At 47.1% G+C, this 27,033-nt stretch overlaps 2 protein-coding genes across 3 annotated transcripts in view; one reads left to right on the top strand and one right to left on the bottom strand.

Annotated features, from left to right (window-relative positions):
* The window catches only part of FGD3 (FYVE, RhoGEF and PH domain containing 3), a 130,514-nt gene extending 116,982 nt beyond the window's left edge, over positions 1-13,532 (bottom strand). The window contains exons 1-2 of the mRNA XM_021088137.1: positions 10,307-13,532; positions 9,751-9,976 (exon numbers count right to left, since the gene is read on the bottom strand). The gene's annotated coding sequence lies outside the window, so the exon portion shown is untranslated. The remainder of the gene's footprint in view (positions 1-9,750; positions 9,977-10,306) is intronic.
* The window catches only part of BICD2 (BICD cargo adaptor 2), a 63,552-nt gene continuing 50,301 nt past the window's right edge, over positions 13,783-27,033 (top strand). Inside the window, exon 1 of one of the 2 annotated variants that reach the window (XM_021088132.1) lies at positions 13,783-14,194. In XM_021088132.1, coding sequence (XP_020943791.1) covers positions 13,955-14,194 — 240 coding nt within the window. In that variant the 5' untranslated portion in view covers positions 13,783-13,954. The remainder of the gene's footprint in view (positions 14,195-27,033) is intronic. The other variant, XM_021088133.1, reaches the window with a different exon arrangement.

The raw sequence follows: 27,033 nt of genomic DNA, 5'->3' as shown, positions 1-27,033 counted from the left end.
GGTGCACATGTGTGGAAAGAGTGTGACAGTTAAATTACTAAGTGAAAAGTTAAAACTGTGGTGTAATATCTCACAGCAGAGAAGAAAAAGAAAACAGAGATTAGGGTTGCTGTTTTTTGTTACTAAGAAAAAGACTAAAGTCACACGATAACAAATTTTAGGACTTCATAAGAAAATGACAGAGATGAAGCTCGAATTGAACACTACAGAATTAAGAATCCACTTCTTAGACCTCAGATGAATAAGTAAGACATATACCAGCCTTATTACTCTTTCCCCTTATGTTAAAAACATAAATTGAAAAAAATCAAACAGGGTAATCTTAAATTATATCCCTCTTAAGCTAAAGAATTTAGGCTTAAAAGTTGAAGAAGAAAGTCATAAGTGATAAGGGATAGGACAGAGATCAAAGAGAAAAAGAGAACACTAATAAGTGGAGAGAGGAGAGGAGTCACCTGCAGGGAAAGCAAAGTATCCAAAGGATGTTCACGTCGCTCTCAACACACATTCACCAAAATGGGAACTACACACAAGGTACAAAATAATGAGATATTGCTCTTCTTTCAATAGATTTACTGTCTGAAATGCTATATTTATAACACATAATCTATTTTCTTAGTGAATCTAAGAAATAACTCTCATAACCTGATTTACTTGATAACCATTCAACCTAGGTTTTTGTTGATTTCATAATACTTAATCTACTGGCTAGATCTAAGGCAGGGAGGGGGGAGTACAGTATAAAACCTAAATTTCAAGATGACTTTAGCACTCAACAGTGTATTAAAAAAAAAAAAACTTTATCACATGTCAGGAAAAACCTAAACTCCTAAAGTTCTTATATCTGAATTTTGGGAGACAGCATCCCTGATGCAACACAGTCCTTCAGGTTTCACTTATGATACCCAGCCATTCAGATGCTACTGATAAGACCAGGCAAGCTGGCAAATTAAAGACCATTCTTTTGGTAAGCTCTGCCAACAGCTCTGACTAAACAAAAACATCCAGCATGAACTCAAGTTTGTTTTGGGGAGTTCCCATGGTGGCGCAGCAGAAACAAATCTGACTGGGAACCATGAGGTTTTGGGTTCCATCCCTGGCCTTGCTCAGTGGGTTAAGGATCTGGCGTTGCTGTGAGCTGTGGTGTAGGTCACAGACGAGGCTCAGATCCTGCGTTGCTGTGGCTGTGGTGTAGGCTGGCAGCTACAGCTCTGATTAGATACCTAGCCTGGGAATCTCCATGTGCCACAGGTGGAGGCACACACAAAAAGACAAATAAAAAATAAAGTTTGTTTTGGCCCATATGGTGTATTATCATTGTTATCAGTATTCAGCAAGTAAATCTTACAAGTTCCTTCCCAATTAGAAGCTTCACTGTTTTACTTTGCAAAATCTAAGCAGAAAAGTTAATTTGTAAAAGGTAAAAACTAAGTAATTGGAAGAGAGAGAGAGGGAGAAAGGAAAAGGGGAAAGAAGAGAAGAGGGAAGAGAGAATACCACCTACCATTCTAAAATGATCTGACCAGGACTGACTCTTTGATTTATTTTTGTTTCCTTATAATGTCTGTGGTCTTCAAAAATGAGTCATACTTCAGCTACATATATTAAAATCCACACAAAATACTACATTTTATCTTAGCTTAAAAGTAAACATGTGGTTTGGAGTCATAAAGTAATATAGAACCAGGTCACACTTTCTTCCTTCAAGATCCACTTCAAAGCCTTTTGTGATGTGTTAGCTCTTGTATGATGTCAGCCATTTGTGCATCACATGAAAGGAGTTTAATTATGGGAATGTTAGAGAAATAGAGGTAAATTAAAAGTGTGCATCTCAGGGAGTTCCCCTGGTGGTGCAGAAGGTTAAGGTTCTGGTGTCATCACTGCAGTGGCTCAGGTTGCTGCTATGGCTCGGCTTTGATCCCTGGCCCAGGAACTTCCACAAGCCGCAGGAGCAGCCAGAAAAAAAAAAAAAGTAAAAAAAAAAGTGTGACTCTCAGAAAGAAGGTCCACATAACTACAGAATTTGTTTATATTTTTTTATGGAAGTTAGACATTAAAATGGGATATATTAACCTGCAGGAAGATTACTGTCCAACCTATGAATACTCACATTCCTATACTAAGGACTGCTAAAACCTAATTAGATATTCCCCTCCTGCTGTTTTAGGCATTTATACAAAAATACGAAGGCTGTCAAATTTTAAAAACTAAACATAATTTTAAAAATTAAAAAAGAATTTGTTCGTGGCTGCACCTGCAGCATATGGAAGTTCCTGGGCCAGGGATTGAATCAGAGCTGCAGTTGCAGGCCTACACCACAGCCAAGGCAACACCAAATTCGAGGTGCATGTGCTGTTGCTTGCGGCAAAGCCAGATCCTTTACCCACTGAGTGAGGCCAGGGATCCTTAACCCACTGAGTGAAACCAAATCCTCAGAGAGATGACTTTGAGTCCTTAATCAATTGAGCCACAATGGGAACTCCCAATAAACATGATTTTTAAGAGTTCCTGTCGTGGCACAGCAGAAACAAATCCAACTAGGTACTATGAGGTTGCGCGTTCAATCCCTGACCTCGCTCAGTGCGTTAAGGATCTGGCATTGCCGTGAGCTGTGGTATAGGTTGCAGACGTGGCCTGGATCTGGCATTGCTGTGGCTGTGGTGTAGGCCAGCAGCTACAGCTCCCATTAGACCCCTAGGCTGGGAACCTCCATATGCTGTGGGCATGGCCCTAAAAAGACAAAAACAAAACAAAACAAAACCAAAACATGATTTTTGAACTGGGCTTCAAAAAATCATGGGCTTAGTAGCTAGATCTCTATAAACACTTTTAAAAATAGAAACAGGGGTGGGGGAAAAATGTAATTGTAATGTATACATGTAAGGATAACCTGACTCCCTCGCTGTACAGTGGGAAAATAAAAAAAAAAATTATTAAAAAAAATAAAATAAAAATAGAAAAAGGAAACTTTAAAAAAGTGATATAGAGATTTAAAGTTAAATTAAGTGTTAGAGAATTATTTCTGCTTCCAAGATGGAGTAATACAAACACAGATAAAGTATATGGAACAATTATTTTCTGACATTGGCTCTCAATGGGGGAGACCACAATCCCTGAGAGGCGGAAGCAAATAAAGGGAGACCTACAACTGCCCACAATTCACTGCCTGCAGAGAACATCCAAGGTGCACTCTTGGGGAACAGGTGGTCTACCTGAGTTGAGGAGAAGGAGCTGGGTGTCTGGGGAGAACCAAGCCACTAAAGTTCACAGAGCAGAGTGCCAGACAGGGGAGAGCTACGTGGAGAAAGCACGCTGAAGAATTCCCGAAGGTTTCCTTAGAGTACTGATGGCGTGCACTCAGAAAAGTATTTCCTTGGTGGTGCAGTGGAATTGGCTCTACAAAAAATGTTGCTCTGGTCCCACATAACATTTATCAAGAGTGAGCCTTGAAAGATCAAACTGTTTCCAAGAGACTTCACTGCATCACAGGAATGAGCATGTTCACTAATATTCATAGGAATCCAAAATAGTCAGCACCCAACAAGGTAAAACTCACAATGTCTGGCACACAAAGAATTAGGAAAATATGGATCATAAAGAGAAGGAAAAGAGCTGATTAGTAAAACATAAACCCAGAAGTTCCTGCTATGGCACAATGGTATCAGTGCATCTCAGGAGTGCTGGGATGCAAGTTGATCCCTGGCCCGGCACAGCAGGTTAGGGATCTGGCATTGCCACAGCTACAGCTTAGGTCACAACTGCAGCTTGCATCTGATTCCTGGCCCAGGAATTCCATATGCCAAGGGCAGCCCAAAAAGTAAACAAACAAACAAATATACAAACCCATAAATGATACAGGTATCAGGATTATCAGATAAGGGTATTGAAATGATTAGCATAGCTCTACTCCATATGTTCAAGAAAGATAGCAGAGGTTATTAGAGATTGGGGAAATAGAAAAAAACACACACATCAAGCTATCTGAAAGGAAAAGGCAATCTCTGAGATGAAAAATATACTGGATGGAATTAACTGCAGATTAGACCATGAAGCAGAAAGGAAGGATGAACTTGAAGAAATAGCAGTAAACTAAAAAAATTAACGGGGCACCAGTGAGCTGGGGCACAAATTCAGTCAGATGAATACACATATGGTTGGAGTCCTTGCAGGAGAGGAAAGAGAAGAGAAACATTATTGAAAAATAACATCCCCCAATTATCCAAATCTGATAAGAGTCAGTGGTCTCAGCTGGGGCTAATATTGCCTTCAAGGACATTTCTGTTGTTCCAAGAGAGAAGAATACTGGAATCTAGTGGGTATAAGCCAGGAACACTGCTAAGCATCCTGTAATGCATAGAGAGCCTCCACCATGTCCTACAATGCTGAGACTGAGGAACTCTGCTCTTAACCCAAAGGTCCAAGAAGGCCAAGCAGCCCCAAGGCACAGAAAGAGACAGAGAGAGAAAAGAAAATACCACAGTATGTCATAATCAGATTGCTTTAATCTGTGATAAAGAAAAATATTAAAGGGAACCCTCCTGCACTGCTGGTGGGAATGTAAACTGGTACAGCCACTATGGAGAACAGTTTGGAGATACCTTAGAAATCTATACATAGAACTTCCATATGACCCTGCAATCCCACTCTTGGGCATCTATCCGGACAAAGCTCTACTTAAAAGAGACACATGCACCCGCATGTTCATTGCAGCACTATTCACAATAGCCAGGACGTGGAAACAACCCAAATGTCCATCGACAGATGACTGGATTCGGAAGATGTGGTATATATACACAATGGAATACTACTCAGCCATAAAAAGGATGACATCATGCCATTTGCAGCAACATGGATGGAACTAGAGAATCTCATACTGAGTGAAATGAGCCAGAAAGACAAAGACAAATACTATATGATATCACTTATAACTGGAATCTAATATCCAGCACAAATGAACATCTCCTCAGAAAAGAAAATCATGGACTTGGAGAAGAGACTTGTGGCTGCCTGATGGGAAGGGGAGGGAATGGGAGGGATCGGGAGCTTGGGCTTATCAGACACAACTTAGAATAGATTTACAAGGAGATCCTGCTGAATAGCATTGAGAACTATGTCTAGATACTCATGTCGCAACAGAAGAAAGGGTGGGGGAAAAAACTGTAACTGCGATGTATACATCTAAGGATAACCTGACCTCCTTGCTGTACAGTGGGAAAATAAAAAAAATTAAAAAAAAGAAAAATATTAAAAGTATCCAGAACAAAAAGGCATGTTATGCCACAACAATAAAGATAAGAAGCAATGTAAGCTAGAAGATAGTGTAGCAACATCTTTAGAGGACTGGGGTCTAAGTGCAGGGCTGTCTTTTTTCCTGGAGGCTGAGGATCTCCTGATCACTTAACTGTTTTTCTGGGGTTTTTTTCTTTCTCCCTCATCTGAGTTACAGTTCTCTGGCTTTTCATTTTTATAGGTTTTTGGTGTGATGATCTTTTTACAGATAATAGAATTGTAGTCTCTCTTACTTCTGGGGTCTGCCCCCCTTGCGGCTGAAGTTGGTACAGGGGCTTGCTGTAGGCTTCCTGATGGGAGGGACTGATGCCTGCCCACTGGTAGGTGGAGCTGATTCCTACCCCTATGGTGGGTGGGGCTTTGTCTCTGGAGGTAAGATTAGAGGTGCTGTGTGCCTGGGGGGTCTTTTGGCAGCCCGTTTACTGAGGGGTGGGGCTGTGATCCCACCAGGATTGTTGCTTGGCCTGGGGCTTCTCACTGCTGATGGGTGGGGCCAGGTTTTCCCAAAGTGGCCACCTCCAGAGAAAGGCATGCTGAAGAATATTCCCAAGAGCTTTTCTTCCAGTGTCCTTCCCTCACAACAAGCCACATTCACCCCTGTTTTCCCAGGATGTCCTCCAAGAACTGCAGTCAGGTTTGACCTAGATTTCTATGGAGACTTTGCTCTGCCCTGGGACCCAGTGCACGTAAAAGTCTGTGTGCGCCTTTTAAGAATGGGGTCTCCGTTTCCCCCAGTTCCATGGAGCTCCTGCACACAAGCCCCACTGGCCTTCAACGCCAGATGCTCTGGGGCTCTTTCTCCCAATGCCAGATTCCCACATGTGGGAGTTTGATGTGGGGCTCAGAACTCTCACTTCTGTAGGTGCGTCTCTGTGAACCAGTTAGTTTCCAGTCTGTGGGGCTTCCCACCTGGGAGGTATAGGATGGCTTATATCGTGTAATCTCCTCTCCTACCTCTTGATGTGGCCTCCTCTTTGCCTTTGGGAGTAGGATATCTTTTTGAAGGTTTCTGGTCCATTTGGTTGAAGGTTGCTCAGCATTTGGTTGTAAATTTTGTTGTTTTTAGGAGAGAAATTGAGCTCCAATCCTTCTATTCTGCTGTCTTAATCCTATCCTGGGCTGTCAATCTACATTTCTTTTTTTTTTTTTTTTTTTTTTTGTCTTTTGTCTTTTTGTTGTTGTTGTTGTTGTTGTTGCTATTTCTTGGGCCGCTCCCGCGGCATATGGAGGTTCCCAGGCTAGGGGTTGAACCGGAGCTGTAGCCACCGGCCTACGCCAGAGCCACAGCAACGCAGGATCCGAGCCGTGTCTGCAACCTACACCACAGCTCACGGCAACACCGGATCGTTAACCCACTGAGCAAAGGCAGGGACCGAACCTGCAACCTCATGGTTCCTAGTTGGATTCGTTAACCACTGCACCACGACGGGAACTCCTACATTTCTTTCTTTCTTTTCTTTTTTTAGGGCCACACCTGCAGCATAAGGAAATTCCCAGGCTGGGGTAGAATCTTCAGCTACAGCTGCTGGCCTATGCCACAGCCATAGCAATGTTGGATCTGAGAACTACACCACAGCTCACAGCAAAGCTGGATCCTTAACCCACTGAGTAAGACTAGGGATTGAACCCACATTCTCATGGATACTAGTTGGGTTTGTTACTGCTGAGCCCCAATGGGAACTCCCTAATATACCTTTAAAAATACCTTCCATGGAGTTCCCATTGTGGCTCAGTGGGGTTAAAAAACATACAGTGTCCATGGGGATGTGGTTTCGATCCCTGGCCTCACTAAGTGGGTTAACCTCTGGCATTGCCAAAAGCTGAGGTGTAGTTTGCAGATGCGCCTTGAATGCTGCATTGCTGCGGCTGCCGCATAGGCAGTGGTCTACAGCTCCAATTCAACTCTTAGCCTGGGCACTTGCATCTGCTGCGGATGCAGCCCTAAAAAGACAAAAAAAACCCCAAAAACTTCCTTGCAGACCCTTTAGGTTTTATGAATATTGATGCAAAAATTCCCAACAAAATATTAGCCAATAAAATTCTACTGCATATTAAAAGGATTATACCATGACAAAACAGAATTTATTCCTAGAATACAAGATAATTCAACACATGAAAATCAATCAAAATAACGTACCACACTAAGAGCATGAATGGGGAAAAAAATATCCCACACATGATCATCTCAACTGATGCAGAAAACCTTTTGACAAAGTCCAACACAATTTCATGCTAAAACACTCAACAAACTAGTTTAGGAGTGAACCTCCTCAACATGATAAAGGCTATATATGAAAAACCCACAGTGAACATTATCCTAAGTGATAAAAGACTGAAAGATTTCCCCCTAAGATCAGGAAAAAGACAAGGGCTTTGGAGTTCCCATTGTGGCTCAGTGGTTAACGAATCTGACTAGGAACCATAAGGTTGCAGATTTGATCACTAGCTTCGCTCAGTGGGTTAAGGATCCTGCATTGCCATGAGCTGTGGTGTAGGTTGCAGACTGGCCCCGCGTTGCTGTGACTCTGGTGTAGGCCGGCGGCTACAGCTCCGATTCGGCCACTAGCCTGGGAACCTCCATATGCCACAGGAGGGTCCCTAGAAAAGCCAAAAAAAAAAAAAGACAAGGATTTGCCTGATCTTGCTATTTTTTTTTTTTAATCTTTTTTTAGGGCCGCGGCATGTGGAGGTTCCCAGGCCTGGGATCTGAGCCTCATCTGTGACCTATTACAGCTCATGGCAATGCCAGATCCCTAACCCACTGAACAAGGCCAGGGATCCAACCCAAAACCTCTTGGTTCCTCAGTGGTAACAAACCCAACCCCAACTACCATCTATGAAGATGCAGGTTCAATCCCTGGCCTCACTCAGTGGGTTAAGGATCTTGCATTGCCATGAGCTGTGGTGTAGGTCAAAGATGCAGCTTGGATCTGGCGTTACCGTGGCTGTGGTGTAGGCCAGCGGCTACGGCTCTGATTTGACCCCTAGTCTGGGAACCTCCATATACCATGGGTGCGGCCCTAAGAGAAAAAAAAAAAAATCCTAAAACCTATATGGAATCTCAAGGGACACTGAACAGCCAAAGCAATTTTGAAAAAGAACAAAATTGGAGGACTCACACTTACCTATTTCAAAATTTACGTTACCGCAACTATAACCAAAACGGTGGGATACTGACATAAAGCTAGACATACAAACCAATGGAAAAGAAATTCCAGAAATAATTCCTCACATATAAGGTCAATTTATTTATTTTTATTTTTTATTTTTTTGTCTTTTTGTCATTCCTAGGGCTGCACCCGCAGCATATGGAGGTTCCCAGGCTAGGGGTCTAATCGGAGCTGTAGCTGTCGTTCTACGCCAGAGCCACAGCAAAGGGGGATCTGAGCCACATCTGTGACCTACACCACAGCTCATGGCAACGCCAGATCCCTAACCCACTAAGCAAGTCCAGGGATCGAACCCACAACCTCATGGTTCCTAGTCGGATTCGTTAACCACTGAGCCACAACGGGAACTCCAAGGTCAATTTATTTTTGACACGGGTGCCAAGACCATTCAATGAGGAAGGGCAGTCTTTTCAAGAAGTAGTGCTGGAAAAACTAAATATGCAACATATGTCTAAACCCCTAAGGCCTGGCACAGAACAGTTTATTAAATGAATGTCATTTGGGTCAAAGACTCATCCAACATTACACAGGATGAAAATGTGGGGGATGCCATGCCCTTTACTCTGCTGTCAGCTGAGCTAAGTACATCTAGGCAGGCAGATGGCTTTGTTCCTTGGCCTACAACTAGATAGCCACAGGCAGAGAGGTGATAGGATACTGGAAGGAGGAGGGGCTCATGTGGGCATGCAGAGCTCCCAAGCAAATAGCAAAAAAGGGAGCATTAAGGCTACCAAAGCAGCCAAACCCAGGCCAGTTCCCTGCCTGGACACTTGTATGTGTGAACATCTTGCCCTTTTACCCCTAATGGGAGGAGTGGGGACCTGCAGTCCTCACTTATGAAGGCAGAGTTTCTGAGAGGACATTGTAGGAGAAAATGTCCCAATAAAATGTAGAAAGGAGAGACCCCAGCCGTGATGACTAAGCAAAGTCTAGCCAACTGCCCCAACCAGTCCTCCCCCATGCATCTGCTTCCGCATCTACTACCTTGCCTGACGTCACTCCAGTCCAACTAGTCAAGCTTGGACCTGGAAGACGTAGCCCATAAAAGCCTTGTGAAACCCTTCTTCCAGGCTCAGACTCTGGAGAGTGATCTCCTCTGAGCCCGCCAGTGTAATAAAACTGAGTTCTCCAACTCTCCGAGTGCTCGCTTGGTTTCTCGCCGGGTAAAAGAGCTGATCCACTGCAGCCGCAAAGCTGCTGGAGCTGGTACGCTATAGCCATGGGGCTGTCGCCAGAGCTGATACACTGCAGCGCAGGGCTGCTGGGTATCTGTCATAACAACATCACTTACCTTTGTCCCTAGGCCAAGGGTCACCCAGTTGTTCTTGGGGAGGGGCACCATGGATGTTCTCTGGCATCCCAGTCTGCCAAAGCTGCCTCCATTCCCTCATATTGTCCATCCCAGGGAGGGGTGTAGAGTCCAGGGAGTGGGGGATAGTAAGTACGGGCGGTCTCCACTGGTGTCCTGAGCCCCTGGTGTCGGTCAGGAGACTTCTGAGGCATGGTCCCTCCTGGAGCTGATATTCAAGGTAAGACAAAAGTGCAAAAATGAGTAACTTTAATGTATAGGATGCCATGGAGGAAGATAAAGCCAGGAAGGGGAGCAAGCCAGGAGGGCAGAAGGGCCACTCCAGAGACTGGGCAGGGTCTGGGAGATAATCAGCCTGTGCCTCTGGGAGGGGGCTGTGATCTTAAGGTTTGTGCCCTCACAATTTACATGTTAAATGCTAACCCCCAAGGTGAGGATGTTAGGAACAATGGGTCCTTTGAGGGTGATTAGGTCATGAGGCTGGAGTCCCCATGAGGAAATGATTGACTTTATAAAGAGGCCCCAGAGAGCTCCTCACCTCTCCTGCCATGTGAGAGAAGAGGAAGCGGGTTCACTGGAGGTTCTCACTAGATGCTGAATCTGCTGGCACCATGATCTTGGACTTCTAGTACCTTGAGAAATAAGGCTTGCTTATAAGCCTCCCAATTGTGGTGTTATTTTAACAGCCTGAAAATACCAAAAGGGTTTTGAGTAAGGGCATGTGACCTGCCTTGGGTCTGAAGAGCCTTCTGCTGCTGTGAGAGAAAAGATAGGGTGAGGGGGTTGGGGGAAGGCTAGTGGGGAAGTGAGTAAATAGTTCAGGTAGAAGGCAATAAGGTTCAAGCTACAGAGGGAACCACAGTTGGGAGGGCTGGAGGCTGAGGCTGGATCTGTCATTTACATACAGATTGGCAGATCAAATGAGGGGTGTAAGAAGTCCAAGGTGGTGGGAAGAATTTTGTCCTGAGCCTGTTTCCTCTTTTGTAAATCAGAGAGCATAATTCCCACCTCCTGGGGTGTTGGGAGGATTCAATGAGATGATGGAGGTCAAGTAACTGGCAATATTGGAGGCCTAGTTGGATCCTAACAAGCAGTGGCCCTGCTTCCTATCTTGCCAATCCCTTATACCAGCAGCCTGACCAGCCACTTTCTATGCATTCTTTGGGTCTCCTAAACCCTGTCCTGATGCCTGTCCTCCCAACACTATCACCCATCATGGCTCCTCTGGTGACAGGCCCTCTGTCCCCAGCACCTAGGAGAATCACTGCTTGTCCCCTTCCACAATCACTCTGTTTCCATTTTAAGCTCCACGGTCAATGCCTGCACCAGATTCCCACAGCCTTTTCCCCCTCTCCCTCCTCAGGCCAACCCCACATGAAGGTGTGGAGGGGGCAGGGTTTTGAGTTTGGCCAGCTTGGGTCAGAAGGGGCCACCACTTCTCACCATTCCTTCCTCCCACGTTAACCTTGCTCAAACAAGGCTTGTTCCTTCTCCCTGCTTTCCTCTATGATCTCACCCACTTAGACTAAATGATGCACCTAGGCCTGATGGTCTCCTAGGACTTGGTGCTCTCTGTGCAAAAGCCAGGTCAGACAGGCTGACTGGACATCCTACTCCTACTATGGGTAGGAGTATTGCCCTACAATTTTTTTTTAATTTAAAATTTTTATTGAATTTTTTTGGCCATACCTGGGGCATGTAGAACTTCCCAAGCCAGGGATGGAATCCACGCCATAGCAGTGACCCAAGCTGCTTCAGTGACAAAACCGGATCCTTAACCTGCTGAATTTTTTTAAATTTCACAAGTAAAATTATGCCAGTTTTTCCTCATACAAATCAAACCACTGAAAGGAATCAGGGCTCCTTGGAGAAATGGTTGATTCCAGGTCTGGGACAGAGAGTACAAGACAATACTGGAACAACTTTGCTAGAAAGTCAGAAAATGCTCAAAAATCATGGCATGTTGAAAGGACACAGAGCCAGCTGGACGAGCTCCTACTGGCCACATGTGCCATATTTGAACATTTAAGTGAATAAGGAGAGTAATGGATTGTAACTCATTAGGTAAAATAAGAACCCACAAATCCATACCACTAATGAATGAAATATCTTTCGACGAAGTGGAATAAGTACAGAAGGAATGATGAAAACAGAAAAAAAAGTATAATGGTAATTCATTTAGGCAAGAAATATCAATGGAAACTGGTAGAAAGTTTGAGGAACTCATACAACTCAATATCGAAAAAACAAACCACCGATTAAAAAAATAGGCTGGAGACCTGAATAGAAGGTCTCCAAGGAAGATATATGGATGGCTAACAGGCCCATTTAAAGGTGTTCAACATTGCTAGTTATCAAAAAAATGCAAATCAAAACCACAATGAGATATCACCTCACACATCTAGAATGGCCATCATCAAAAGGCCACAAATAACAAGTTGGTGAGGACATGGAGAAGAGAACCCTTGTACACTGTTGGTAGGAATGTTAAGTTGGTGCAGCCACTGTGGAAAACAGTATGAAGGTTCCTCAAAAAACTAAAAATTGAACCATCATATGATCCATTAATTCCACTCCTGGATATATATCCAAGGAAAATACTAATTTGAAAAGATACATGCACCCCAATATTCATAGCAGCATTATTTACAATAGCCAAGTTACAGAAACCTAAATGTCCATTAACAGATAATAAAGATTATGTGGTGTATATATATAAAATGGAATTTTGCCATTTGCAACAACATGGATGAACCTAGTGTATCATACTAAATAAGTCAGACAAATAGTATATGTTATCACTTTTAATAGTAGATAAAGAGATAAAGAGAACAAACTAGTAGTTATCAGTGAGGAGAGGGAAAGGCGAGAGGGGCAAAATAAGAGTAAGGGATTAAGAGGTACAAATTATAAAATACTTAAGCTAAAAGGATATATTGTACAGCATAGGGAATATAATCAATATTTTATAATAACTATAAATGGAGCACAATCTTTAAAAATAGTGAATCATTGTGTTGTACACCTTACTCATGTATCATAAATCAAGAATACCTCAATAAAAATTTCAAGAGCTTGAGGAGTGACGGGATAGTTGCAAAATCTAAACTGCCTTCTCATAGGATAGTAATAACAAAGGAATACCCTTGCCTCCTGACAGGATTCTGCGAATTTAGCACCCTGATGCTCCTGCCAAAGTGCATAACCTAATCTAACCATGGGGATGCATCGGTGTGTACACTTATGGCTTGCATGCCTCAGAAAGATCAAGGTCAAAGAGACAAAGAGGGAGAAAGTCTCCCAGCCTGAGCGAGAGTAAGGACTTAACTAGAACCCATGCTACAAGGGTAGGGCAGGGACGCGACGCTGGCTGGCCACGCGTCTCTGATTCGAGGCCACTGCAGTGACCTGGATAATCCTAGGGCGCATGGAAATGCCTAATTCTTAGAAAACAAGCAGGAGGCGTTTCGTACTTATTTGAGGCGAAGGTGGGCTCTACTGCTAGCGGTTTGACCATATCTTCCACTAAATACGTCCTGGGCTAGGCTGGCCTCGCCTGTCTGAGCCACCGGATTACTGTCCTCACAGCCACCCCGCCCGCGGTGCCCCCGCCGCGCCGGGCGTTCCACTCACGGCGGTTAGCACCGTGCCCGGCTCCACCCACCCACCGCTCAGCGCAGTCCACGGCCACCCCGGCCACCCAGCGCACCGCCGACCCTAGCCTCGTAAGTACCGCTGGGGGCACCGGAAAAATATCAGTTTCCGGCCTTGCGACGGCAGCTGCGCAGGCCAATCGCGGGCGAGGGCTGGCGGTCGTAGGGTACGACGGGTCTTGTAGTCGGTGGGCGAGCGGGACTACGTACCCCACATTGCCCCGCGCGGCGGCTGCGGAGGCGACAGCATGGGACGGGGCGGCCCGGGACAGGGCGCAGGCCAATCACGGGCGGGAGAAGACTGCGCGTGAAGCACGTCGGGTCTTGTAGTTCCCGCGGGCGGGACTGTGGTCCCCACAGTGCCCCGCGCGACAGCGAGCTTACTGCGGCTGCGTGGTGGTGGCGGCGGCGGCGGCAGCGGCGGTGGCCCGGGCGCCGTCGGGCTGGGTGGCGGCGGCGGCGGTTCCAGGGGCGGCGGGCGGGAGCCGGGCTTGAGCCTCGGAGGGAGTGGCACGACCCCGGCCGTGGCCACCATGTCCGCGTCGTCCGAAGAGGAGGAGTACGCGCGGCTCGTGATGGAGGCGCAGCCGGAGTGGCTGCGCGCAGAGGTGAAGCGGCTGTCGCACGAGCTGGCCGAAACCACGCGTGAGAAGATCCAGGCGGCCGAGTACGGGCTGGCAGTGCTTGAGGAGAAGCATCAGCTAAAACTACAGTTTGAGGAGCTTGAGGTGGACTATGAGGCTATCCGCAGCGAGATGGAGCAGCTCAAGGAGGTAAGGAAGGGCGGCCGCCGCCACGCCCTCCGCGCCCCCACCCCGGCCAATCCCCACACCCGACCCGGACTCCTCACCCCCGGGTCAGACAGACGTCAGCGCCGACCCCAGAGCTGTCCTCCGACCCAGGCCAAACTGACCTCGACCCCGGGACAGGCGGACCCCCGAACCGACCTCATATCCCAGGCCTTTCAGGCCAGCACTGGGGCGCCCTGGGTCGGAGGCTGCGCTGCTGTGGGGGGCGGGCCCCAGATGTGGTGGGCAGTGCGCGCTGTAGAAATTCTGGTCTCTGTGGCAAGGGCTGCTGTGGGGCCGTGTGGCCAGCCTGTCTACAGGCTCCTGATGCCAGGTCTTGGGCACGGTGGGGTGGCGTCCTTTGCGGTATTTGGCTTTCTGGGTGGGGGCATGGGATGGACACAGGTGACCGCCTGGGGAAGGACAGGCACATTACTTCTTTCATCTGGACTCAGCCGCCTTCAGCGGTCTCACAGTCTTCCGTGAACGCTGTGAGGCCATACCAGGGCCAAGTCGGGGGCTTGCTTTGCATGTGGCCACTGCCTGGACTACCCCACTGTCCCTCCCCGTGCTCAGCTCTCTCTGACCTCCCCACTAGTTACTTCTCTGGGATACAGTGCTTCCTTTGTCCACTTCCTGTCCTGGCTGCCTTCTCAGGCCCTTCCTTGCAATTGGGTGACAGGTCTGTGGATGCTTGTCATTGATAGAGCCTTGTGTCTCCTGTGCGATATACACTTGGGAGATCTGCAAGGTGGATCCCAAGGTGGCCAGAGAATCTTGCAGCCAGAGAGCTAGGCAGCCTTCCCACAAAGTAATTCTCATGGGTGATTTAAACATCCTTTTCTCTCCCAGTCCTCCCTGACTCCCCAGCCTTGTTGTGGAGGTGGGGAGGAAGAAGTTGCTTTCTGAGTGAAACACCTAGGTTTGGACCGAAACCTTTTCCCTTCCTGGAGGTGTGGCTGTGAGCAGGGGCCTTAGTGTCTTGCTCTGTAGCATCCCACCCAGAAGGGGTTGGTCTGAGGGATATTTGAAAAGTCCGGGCAAGGTGTCAGGCATCTAGCCTGTCAGTTTCTGTGAGAGCCTGCCCCTGCCCCACTTGACAATTCCCTTTTCCAGAGGGACCCTTGGCCCCTTGGCCTCAGGATCCACCATGCTTGCTGCTTCCCTAGCTGCCCACTTCCCAGCACCCCACTCCAGTGGCTCTAGGCAGGTGCCTGGACTGTTCTGAGCCTCCATGCTTCATGAGGGAGACCAGTTGGTCCCCTTCTGATAGCAGGGGAATTAATTCATGAAGGTATTTAAATCTATGCCTGTTCGAACAGGTGCCCGGTTAGTACCCGTAGAAGACTGATGTGGTATGGGAGTGGGGGTGAGGGAGCTCATGGACCCCAGGTCCTATATTGGTGCCTCCTCTGAGATCTTCAAGAGGGGCGACATTTGGCCTCTCCAGCAGGGGCCTCATCTTGGTGTGTGAAGTAGGGGAATGCGCCCAAGAAGGGGGGCTGAGGGGATCTTGAGACTATGGAGTGGGAGCACCCTAGGCTCACCCCCTCTGCAGCTCCTTGGTGAACCCAGCCCCCCCCCACCTCCACCCCCAGAGTGCATAGCAAGCCCCCACAGGCAGCATGCACAGTCCTCTTCTGTGTTCACAAGCTTGACTTGGTATCCCCTGTAAGAATAGACCAGAAGGGAAGATTGCACACAGAGCTAGCTACTCCTGCTTAGGAATCTTTCAGTTGTCAGCTCTTTACTGTTACACACATTTGGCTGGTGCAAGAATCTTGACTCAGTTTTGTAGGGTGTGTCTGGAGGGTGGGTCCCCAGGGGGATTGGGAAGACACTGTATCAGTTTGCACAGGTGTTCTTCAGGTGTCTGCTTGCTTCTTTTGATGTTACCTCCTGGCTCCCTCACACACTGGCTACATGGCCTTGGACACATCCCACTTTCCTGAACTTTGGTTTCCTCTGTGGCAGGTAGGATAAGAACCGTTCAGCTGGAAATCCCAGCAGAAGCTACAGGAAGGTGCATCACAGTCTTGGTAGATGTTTAAGGAAAGCTTGTACCAGTTTACTCAAACCCTTGTCAACCTCTCTAATTTTTTCTAATATTATTCTTGAAAGTATTGTTTCTTATTTGAAAAATCAAGATTTAACCAATATCTTTTTTATTTTTTTATTTTATTTTTAATTTTTTTTTTGTCTTTTTGCCATTTCTTGGGCCGCTCCTGCAGCATATGGAGGTTCCCAGGATAGGGGTCTAATCGGAGCTGGGGCCACCAGCCCATGCCACACCCATAGCAACACAGGATCTGAGCCACGTCTTCGACCTACACCACAGCTCACGGTAACGCCTGATCTTTAACCCACTGAGCAAGGCCAGGGATCAAACCCGCAACCTTATGGTTCCTAGTCGGATTCGTTAACCACTGCGCCACAGCGGGAACTCCCCAATGTCTTTTTTTAAAATTATTTTTCTGTAGAGAGATGAGCCATCTTCATTCTTTTAAAACTTTATTTCTTCAACTGTACTGGGTTCAGTTACTAAAAATTATCCTGCAAGTGGAGGCGCCTACATCCCTGCCTAGCATTTGTGGATAATACTGACTTTGAAGCGGGGAAGCTGACTGGCCAGTCCCAGGTCATTGGGTTTGTGACCAGACCTGAGGAGGATTCCGTGAGCCAGTGGGCAGTGGTGCTGGCCCTGCGGTCTTTCTCACTTGGTGAGTGTGTGTGTCCTGCTGAAACCAGGGTGTGTGCAGGGACCCACTGGCCCATTTTGTCTAACCATTTTGCTGGTGACTCATTCTGGCTTAATAATGTCCCCATCTGCCCCAAGTTCTTCTATACCCCCTTCCCAGCATGGTGGGGAAGAGAATTGGACAGATTTTGCGCCGTATGGTGTTTCCTAAGTAGCAGTGGAATATCTTACCCTGTGTCCTCAGCTGCAGTTTCAAGAAGGCAGGTGTGCTGGGCTGACAGTTCCTGCCTTGGGAGGGGGGGGTTGGGCAGGTACCATGAGTGGGTGGTTCTTGTAGGTTGGGAATGTGAGGGCTGGAGAGCATGCCCCAGGCCAGTGGCTGGGGTCCTGGTGCAGTCTCAGCCCCACCCTTGCTCAGCTCCCAGAGAGAGAAGGAAGATGAGGTATGGATGCCCTTGCTCTCTTCTCTGCCGCTTTGGGGTCTTATCAGTGCAGGTGGAATTTGGTGAGCTGCAGCCTGTCACAGGCTGGAACTGGTGCCCAGGATATATAGTAAGTGCTTACTCAATAAGTTTCTGCTAGCTGGTGTCATCAGCTCCTTCCCTCCATCTCACCCAGGCCTGGATCCCCTCCCTGCTGTCTCTGTAGTCACCTTGTCTCTGTTCATTGTTCTTTTGAGGTTTGGCGTGGCCCCACTGTGTCTCCCAGAGGGTGGCCTGAGCTGCTGCCTGGGGCCTCTGGCCTGGCTCAGCCTGTTCCCCCTTGTCCTGGTTGCTTTTACTGTCCTCACCCTGCCAGTCTTGGATCTTGAAAGCCCCGCCTGCCCTTAAAGGACTGGACGCTTTTCAAAGCCTCCTCTGGTCGCCACCTCTGGACTTACCTAAGCCAGCTCCCAACCTCCGGATGTCCCTCCCATGTGTAGGCTCAGCAGCCTCCTGAAGAACTGTGGCAGAGCTGGGGGGAGCAGCTGCTCTGTCTTCTTCCCTCCCTCATTCCCGTCCCTCTTGTAGTCTCCTCTCTCAGAGGATGGGGCAGCCAAGGTCAGGATGGGTGTAAGTGACTGAGGAAGGTCCTGTAGCTCAGACCGAGCTGTAAGTGGCTGTTGGACACCAGATTCCTGTCCATACCTTTGTAGAAGTCACTGCCAGGAGCTAGCTCATGGGGCAGTGGCGGGGGGCGGGGGTTGTTGAGGAGGGCCCCTCAGGCCTCACCCCTGTGGGGGAGCTGCTCCTGCCCTAGACTCCCCATGCCCCACCAACTCCTGCAGTCCTCCCACCAGCCCTTAGGGTCACCACTTTGTTATGTCTGTTTCTGGGGAAACTGAGGCACAGAGAAGTTGTGTTCCACTCAAGGCTGTGAGCCTAGGCATTCTTCCCCAAGAGGGCAGGCACTTGTGGAGGAGGAGGCCTCTGTGCAAGGCCCAGTCTCATCAAGTGTTTGCTTTAGGGCAGGAAAAGTCCTCATTTGGCTAAATCCTGTAAGGATTATGCTCATCTGGACCACCCTAGAACTTGGAGCAGAGGAGCAAGCAGCTGTGTACATCAGTGTTCTTGGGTGTGGCTTCGGATGTGTGGCCTGGGCGCTGTGAAAGAGCTGCCTTTCCACAACTGGTGCATGAGGGAGGCCAGGCATGAGTGTGGCGCTGCCTGGATAGGCAAGGAGGCGCTTCCTGTTCTGACCAGAGCCGTTGTTGTCCCTCTCTGGTTCTAGGGGAGCAACTGGACCCAGCCTGGGCCCTTTGGACCTGTGTGGCCGTGGAGGAGTGCCTCTGTCCTGAGGATCAGGCTGGTGTACCTAGTGCACATGGGCACATGGTGGCTGAGGCCCCGGGTCTGAGTAGCTGCCTCAGAGAGAGCCAGGGCCAGGTAGACACAGGCTTCTGCTGGGCCTTCCCACTTCAGGGACCCTGACCCCTTTCTGTGAAGGAGGAACTTACCCTTGTGAGTTTGGGGCAGCTACCCTTTAATCAGACCCGCTTCTCTACATCTATACACTGGTAAAAGGGCCACTGCACATGTCAAAGGTAAAGAAAGATTTGGTTTCTTTTTTTTCCATACCCTTGGCATGCAGAAGTTGCCAGGCCAGGGATCAAATCTTTGCCAGAGCAGTAACCAGAACCATAGCAGTGGCAATACCAGATCCTTAACCCACTGAGCTACCAGGGAACTCCTGGTTTCTTCTTAGACAGTGACGTGAAGGTGGCTAGTAGGCGGGGGCTGGCCAGGACCCTGCAGGCTCTGATGAATCCCATATTGTCTGGTGTTTGATGTCTGGCCCCTTGAGGTGTCCCCCAGAACAAGAGAGAGCACAGTGTGGCTGTGCAGCTGCTGTCTTGGGCATCAAAACCCTCTTTTCCAGCCCTGCTCTGCCATGGGAAGAGAACAGACAGCGGGGGTTGTGGGAGCAGGACAGGTCTCAGGGACACATGGTGAGATGGGCTGCCAGGCTCAGGCAGGTGCTGGCATGAAGGAGGATTGGGGTCTGGCTTCTTTAGAGCTTAATATGTTTTGAAAAACCATTCATTCGTTTTAGGAACATCAAAAAGCAGAAATGAGCAGGTCTCTGTAGGAGTTGTGAAGTATGTATGGGGAATTACTGGGTATTTCTACTTGCCAGCTTTTTTCTTCTTGTGTATGTATGTGACACACATATGATACTACAAAAAAAGAAGAAAGTGTTTTGAACATCTTATAATAGTTTGTTTTTGTTTTTGTCTTTTTGCCTTTTTTTTTTTTTTTTTTTTTTTTTTTGCTATTTCTTGGGCCGCTCCTGCGGCATATGGAGGTTCCCAGGCTAGGGGTTGAACCGGAGCTGTAGCCACCGGCCTACGCCAGGGCCACAGCAACGCGGGATCCGAGCCGCGTCTGCAACCTACACCACAGCTCACGGCAACGCCGGATCGTTAACCCACTGAGCAAGGGCAGGGACCGAACCCGCAACCTCATGGTTCCTAGTCGGATTCGTTAACCACTGCGCCACGACGGGAACTCCCTCTTTTTGCCTTTTCTAGGGCTGCTCCCGTGGCATATGGAGGTTCCTAAGCTAGGGGTCTAATTGGAGCTGTAGCTGCTGGCCTACACCAGAGCCACAGCAATGCAGGATCCAAGTCGCATTTGCAACCTACACCACAGCTCACGGCAACACCTGATCTTTAACCCACTGAGCCACGATGGGAACTCCTTATAATAGTTTTTTAAAAAGACACAGTTTGGTGTCACCATCTGAGTTACAGAAAAGCAGGTTAATTCTAGACAACAAAGACTTGGAGGTTTCCATGGGTTTAGAAGGCGCTGTGCACTTCCAATCTATTGTTGTACCATGTAAAATAATTGTAGTTTGAGTTTTATGGGTTTGCCTTTTTTTTTTAACTACTCAATGAATTTATTACATTTATAGTTGTACAGTGATTGTCACAATCCAATTTTATAGGCTTTCCATCGGGTTTGCCTTTTTAAGGCAGTTTTTCTGCAATGTCCCTTTCCTAAAGGGCTTCTATCTTCAGGGGAAGTTTTAAGCATAACCAGAACACAGAGAATAGCATAGTTGACCTGTATGTTTTCCTGCCCACTTTGGCAGCTCCAGCTTTAGCAGCCTCCAGAGTGTGCCTTCTTCTTTCTATAAATACGTCAGTGTGTTGTGCTGAGAAAATGAGCTCTTTTTTTTTTTTTTTTTTTTTTTTTTTTTTTTTGGTCTTTTTTGCCATTTCTCAGGCTGCTCCTGCGGCATCTGGAAGTTCCCAGGCTACTGGTCAAGTCAGAACTGTAGCCACGGGGCTACACCATAGCCACAGCAACGCGGGATCTGACCTGCGTCTGCAGCCTATACCACAGCTCATGGCAAAGCCAGATCCTTAACCCACTGAGCAAGGCCAGGGATAGAACCCACAACCTCATGGTTCCTAGTCGGATTCGTTAACCACTGAGCCACGATGGAAACTCCCAAGCTCTTTTTTTTTTTTTTTTTTTAATAACACATAATCACAGATTAATTTTTACACCTAACAAAATTAACTATTCCTAAATGTCGTCTCCTGTCCAGTTAGCATTTAGATTTCCCCATCTCACAGTCACTTATGGTTGCTCTTTTTGCACTGGGAGGCAAGCAGGGTTCACTTGGAGCACCTGGCCCAAGGTTCCATTGCTTTACAGAACCTTCTGTGACGTCCTGAGGCACCCATCCTGCCTCCCTGCTGGCAACCTGGAGCTGCCCTCTCCGGCCAAGAGCTGGCAGAGCACCCCACTCTTGTCTGTCTTTTTCCTTTTTTTTTTAGGGCTGCACCCACAGCATATGGAGGTTCCCAGACTAGGGTTCTAATTGGAGCTGTAGCTGCTGGCCTACACCACAACCACAGCGATGTGGGATCCGAGCCGAGTCTGTGACCTACATCACAGCTCATGGCAATGCCAGATCCTTAACCCATTGAGCGAAGCCAGGGATTGAACCCGCCACCTCATGGTTCCTAGTCAGATTCGTTTCCGCTGGGCCATGATGGGAACTCCTATTTTTTCTCTTTAAAGAAATTGGCCAGAGTGCTACCTTCAGCTGATGCATGGCCTGGCCCTTGAATTGCTGGATCATGGTTGCCCACCCAGTTCATTTGTTAGACCAGCCTTTATTGTGCCTACTGTGCCCACCAGGGCTCATGGTCACTGGCAAGTCTGACTGATGGTGAGAGGTGCCCTGCTCACTCTGAACCAGGAGAAGGAAGCTGTCTTTGTCCCAGTGCTTTAACTGGGGACACTGGGGTTCAAAGTGAGAACTGACATCCCACACTGACTGCTAGCAAGACTTGATGAGATCCTGAGTGCTGCCCTCCCTGGGCCTCAGTTTCCTTGTTTTAGGCCAGCACACCCCTGAAGCCCTGGCAGTGGACCAGATTCTCCCTCAGTGGCGGTGTCAGGGCAAGCCTAGGACTCCGTTCTTCATTCTCCTGGGGTGCCCTCCCTTGGCCTTCCCCCTCACATCCCACCCTACATGCTCTGCAGGGGTCCAGGCTTGTCCATCACCCTGAGAGATTCCTGACCCAGGGCAGTCAGAGGGAATGCAGGCCCTTGGGAGGTGCTGCCAGGTGGGCTGTTTGCAGTCGTGAACCTGAGGCTGTGCCTAATATCACCCATTGCCTGTTGCAGAGCCTGGGATTGTGGATGTTCAACTCGGTTTAGGTGAGGGCAGACTCCCACAGCAGCTTAAAGCAAGTCAGCATTCTCACCGGCACTTAGTGTTGTCTGGTTTTGTCATCTTGGCCAGCGTGGTGAGGGAGAAAGAGTGTCTCAGGATTTGATTTATTTCTTCTGTGACCAGTCTGTTCTGCCATTAACACTCTTTTTGAAAATGCACATTTTTTTCCCAGAGCGATTGATATTTGAGGGAACAATGTGAGCATAATCAAGGTTTAGTATTTATGTATGAGCAGTTTTATGCTCGTTAAATACCAGGTGAACACAGAGCCTGTAATCAGTGACTCTCTTACCTGCCTCTGCAGCAGCTTTGTCTCATTTCAGAAGCCCCACTTTCCCCCACTGGACACAGCATACCCACAGGCAGGCATCAGGGCTTCGTCAAGATAAAGTGCCATATATTGCAGCATTTTGTGTGTTTTTAAACTACCTAATCCTTGGAAAACTGCCTTTTCTTGTTAATTGGGGGAAAAAGAGAAAACCACTTTAGATCTCCTGGCTGAGGTATTTGTCTGGCATCTCAACTTCAAGGTGTTCTTTCTTTTACCCTTCTCACACTGTGTGCAGCTGGGAGTTCCTGTTGTGGCTCAGCTGGTTATGAACCCGACCAGTATCCATGAAGACGCAGGTTCGATCCCTGGCCTTGCTCAGTGGGTTAAGGATCTGGCATTACTGTGAGCTGCGGTGTAGGTTGCAGACTCAGCTCAGATTCCAAGTTGCTGTGGCTGTGAATTAAGCCAGCAGCTACAACTCTGATTCAACCCCTAGCCTTGAAACTTCCATTTGCTGCAGGTTCGGCCCTAAAAAAAGAAAAAAGCAAACTGGTAAGGAGTGTGTGTGTATGTTGGGGGAGGCGTCATGCTCACCTCCTTGAGGGGGAGCATCCACATACATTACTTGGAATTTTTCTGCATGAGAGATTTGTCTCTTCCAAATTATTTGTTCATTTGTTTATATGGGTATGGGCTCATGGATGTTTATTTTATATTTGGGTTATGAGTCAGTACTGCTTTATTTTGTTGCTCAGCTTTTTCCAGCTTTGGCCCCAGCAGCTTTTTCATTTGGCTCCTGTACCCCTTCGACACACCCATCATTGTGATTGTTTACTTCTGATCCTCCTTCCTGTGCTACAGGGTTTTTAGATTCATCCTGTGTATTCCCTGCCCCAGTCCTTCTCCAAGGAGCTCTGGTTCCCTTTATCCAAGAATGGTATTAGAAGCCAGGATCTGGGTGTTTGTTGCTGGTGGCATGTCACTGCTTCTAGGCCCTCTCAGACAACTCAGACAACAGAGCCAGGAGACAGATGCGTATACACACACATCTATAAACATTTCTAGATGTAGCCCCTGTATGTACCTGTGTATATATTAAGCTGGACATGAGTTCCTACTGATGTCTCCAGCTCTGATTTATCGCCACATAGATCATTCCCACCATCTCCCCTTGCTGACTTTTTTTTTTTTTTTTTTTGCTTTTTAAGGGCCACACCCACAGCATATGTAAGTTCCCATGCTAGGGGTCAAATCGGAGCTGCAGCTGCCAGCCTATGCCATAGCAACATAGGATCTGAGCTGAGTCTGTCACCTATACCACAGCTCGCAGCCACGTCAGATCCTTAACCAGGCTCCTTAACCCACTGAGCGGGACAAGGGATCAAACCTCCATCCTCATGGATAGTGGCCAGGTTCTTAACCACTGAGGCACAAGGGTAATTCCCCCACCTCCCCTTGCATACCTGTTACTTTCTTCCACTAGTGAAACACCTGGCTTCCCCATCCCCCATAGCTACATTAATCGATTCATTCTAACAGACCTCACAGTAGTGTCAGAACTGTTGACCTATACCCCCTTGGGAAATAGTTTATCAACTAGAGTATAGTGCTTATGTGTGGTTCTTTTTGACTTTGGTCTTAAGAACTGACTTCCAATACGTTACTTAAGCAAATACCTTATTTGCTCTCCCGTTCAATGAGGTGGTTTCATCCATCTGTAATGCAGTTAGATTGTTTTGCCATATTCTGCGTTCCATCCTAGGATCTCCTGACCTAAAAGATTTTTTTTTTAATTTCTTTTCTTTCTTTTTTTTTTTTTTTTTTTAAGTCTTTTGTCTTTTTAAGTCCTCACCTGGGGCAAAGGGAGGTTCCCGGGCTAGGGGTGTAATCGGAGCTGTTGCTGCCAGCCTATACCAGAACCACAGCAACGCCAGATCTGAGCCTCGTTTGTGACCTACACCACAGCTCACAGCAATGCTGGATCCTTAACCCACTGAACGAGGCCAGTGATTGAACCTGCAACCTCATGGTTCCTAGTCAGATTCATTTCTGCTGTGCCACGACGGGAACTCCTAAAAATTTTTTCATTAAGTTTCACTCTTTAGGAGTTCCCATCATGGCGCAGTGCTTAACGAATCCAACTAGAAACCATGAGGTTTCGGGTTTGATCCCTGGCCTTGCTCATTGGGTTAAGGATCTGGTGTTGCCATGAGCTGTGGTGTAGGTCACAGACGCAGCTCGGATCCCGAGTTGCTGTGGCTGTGGTGTAGGCCAGCGGCTACAGCTCCGTTTTGACCCCTATCCTGGGAAACTCCATATGCTGCGGGAGCGGCCCAAGAAATGGCAAAAAGACAAAAAAAAAAAAAAAAAGTTTCACTCTTTATACTGTAAAGTCATGAAGGTTTTGACAAATGTGTAGTGTCATTTATCCACCATTACAGTATTATACAAAATTGTTTTATTGCATTAGAAAAATCCCCTGTGCTTTACCTAGTCAACACGCCCCCCCCCCCAAAATGAACTCCTGGCAATCACTGTTGTTACTTTCTCCATAGTTTTGTCTTTCTAGAGTGTCACATAATTGGAATCACATAATATGTAGGCTTTTCAGACTGGTTTCTTTCACTTAGCAACGTATGTTTAAGATTCAGGTCTTTTCATGGCCTGATAGTTCTTTTTAAACAATTTTTTTTTTTAAATCACAGAATAATATTTCATTGGATATACCACAGTTTGTGTATCCATTCACACTGGGGCATCCCAGTTACTTCCAGTTTGGGGTGATTATTAGTAAAGCTGCTATAAAACATCCATGTGCAGGTTTTGAGTGGACATAACTTTTTAACTCCTTTAGGTAGACACCAAAGAGAGGGGCACTTGCTGGATCATAGGGTAAGAGTATGTTTAGTTTTGTAAGAAACTGCCGAACTGTCTTGCAAAGTGGCTGCACCATTCTCTTTCTGCCAGCAGTGAATAAGAGTTCCTGTTGCTCCACATCCTCACCAGCATTTGGCGTTGTCAGTGTTTTGGGTTTTAGTCATTTCAGTGGGCATCTCATTGTTCTTGTTTGCATTTCTCTGCTGACACATAGTGCGGAATGTGTTTTCATGTATTTGTTTGCTGTCTGTATATCCTCTTTGGTGAGGTGTCTGTTCTGTTCTTTTGCTCATTTTAAAATTGAATTGTTTGTTTTCTTATTGTTGAGTTTTGAGAGTTCTTTTCTTTTTTTTTTTTTTTAATGGTCACATCGTTGGCATATGGAAGTTCCTGGGCCAAGGGTAGAATCTGAGCTGCAGCTGTGTCCTTTAAGCCACTACATCGGCCCAGGGGTCAAACCTGCACCTCCTCAGCGACTAAAGCTGCTGCAGTTGGATTTTTAACCCACTGCGCCACAGTGGGAACTCTGAGAGTTCCTTATCCATTTTGGTTATGAGTCCTACTTGGTAATTAATTTCTCCTAGTCTGTGGGTTCTTTTCATTTCCTCAGCAGTGTCTTTCACAGCAGAGTTTTAAATTTCAGCACCATTTTGCTTTCATGTTAAGATCATCATCACCAAATATAAGGTCGTATAGATTCTTTTCCCATGTTTTTTATCTAGTGGTTTTACAGTTTTGCATTTTATGTTTAGGTCTGTAGTTCATTTCAGGTTGGTATTTGTGAGATGTATATGATCTGTTTCCAGATTCATTTTTTTCGCATGTGGATGTACAGTTCCAGTGCCATTTTTTGAAGAGACTTTGTGAAATTGCTTTTGCTCCTTTGTCAAAGATCAGTTGCTAAATATGTGGAAGTCCATTCCTGGGAGCTCTGTACTGTCCCATTGACGTATGCAGTTATCCTTTTTCCAATACCCTGCTCTCTTGATTTTTTGTGACTTTTAATTTTATTAGGTTTCTAACATTTTATGTGTTCATGATGATTCTTCTCTTTAAGCTCTGTGGGTTTTGGTGTGTGGCTCAGTACACCTGCCTGGGGTCTGCTGGCCCAGGTCTTGAGCTCTGGGGTGGCAGGGTTGGTCCTGGTCATCATCAACCAATGTAGTCCCTTTTTTTTTTTTCCCACTCTTGAGAAAAAGTAATAGAATGCTTATGGTTAAAAAGAAAAATCGCTAGTACAGTTGCTTATTTTTTGTTGGTTTGTTTTTTGCTTTTTTGTCCTTTTAGGTCCTCCCTGGGACATATGGAAGTTCCCAGGCTAGGGGTCAAATCAGAGCTGCAGCTACTGGCCTACGCCACAGCCACAGCAATGCAGGATCCAACTTGGGTCTGCATTCTGCACCACACTCATGGCAATGCTGGATCCTTAACCTACTGGGTGAGCCAGGGATTGAACCTGCCTCCTCATGGATAATAGTTGGGTTTGTTATTGCTGAGCCACAATTGGAACTCCCAGTTGGTTAGATTTTTGATGGAAGATGAGTATGACACTCCTCTGTGTCTTTGTGTCCCTGTTTTTGAGGTGGTCTACAGGACCTTCTGTTTGGGCAGCTCAGTCAGAGTTGGCTTTACTCCTGGTAAACCACCTGGAGAGCAGCTTAACTTACTAGCCTTATGCATTTGACCTAGGCATCAGTTAGGGGAGGGGTGTGGACTCAGCTACTGCTTAGACCTAGGATAAAATCCTCCTTGGGCGTTTACTAGCTGCCTGCTGCACAGGCAGGGGCCAGTTGCTAGGTC

Source organism: Sus scrofa, chromosome 3 (genome assembly GCF_000003025.6).
Source record: "Sus scrofa isolate TJ Tabasco breed Duroc chromosome 3, Sscrofa11.1, whole genome shotgun sequence".
Lineage (NCBI taxonomy): Eukaryota > Metazoa > Chordata > Mammalia > Artiodactyla > Suidae > Sus > Sus scrofa.
This window is presented reverse-complemented; position numbering and strand designations above follow the sequence as displayed.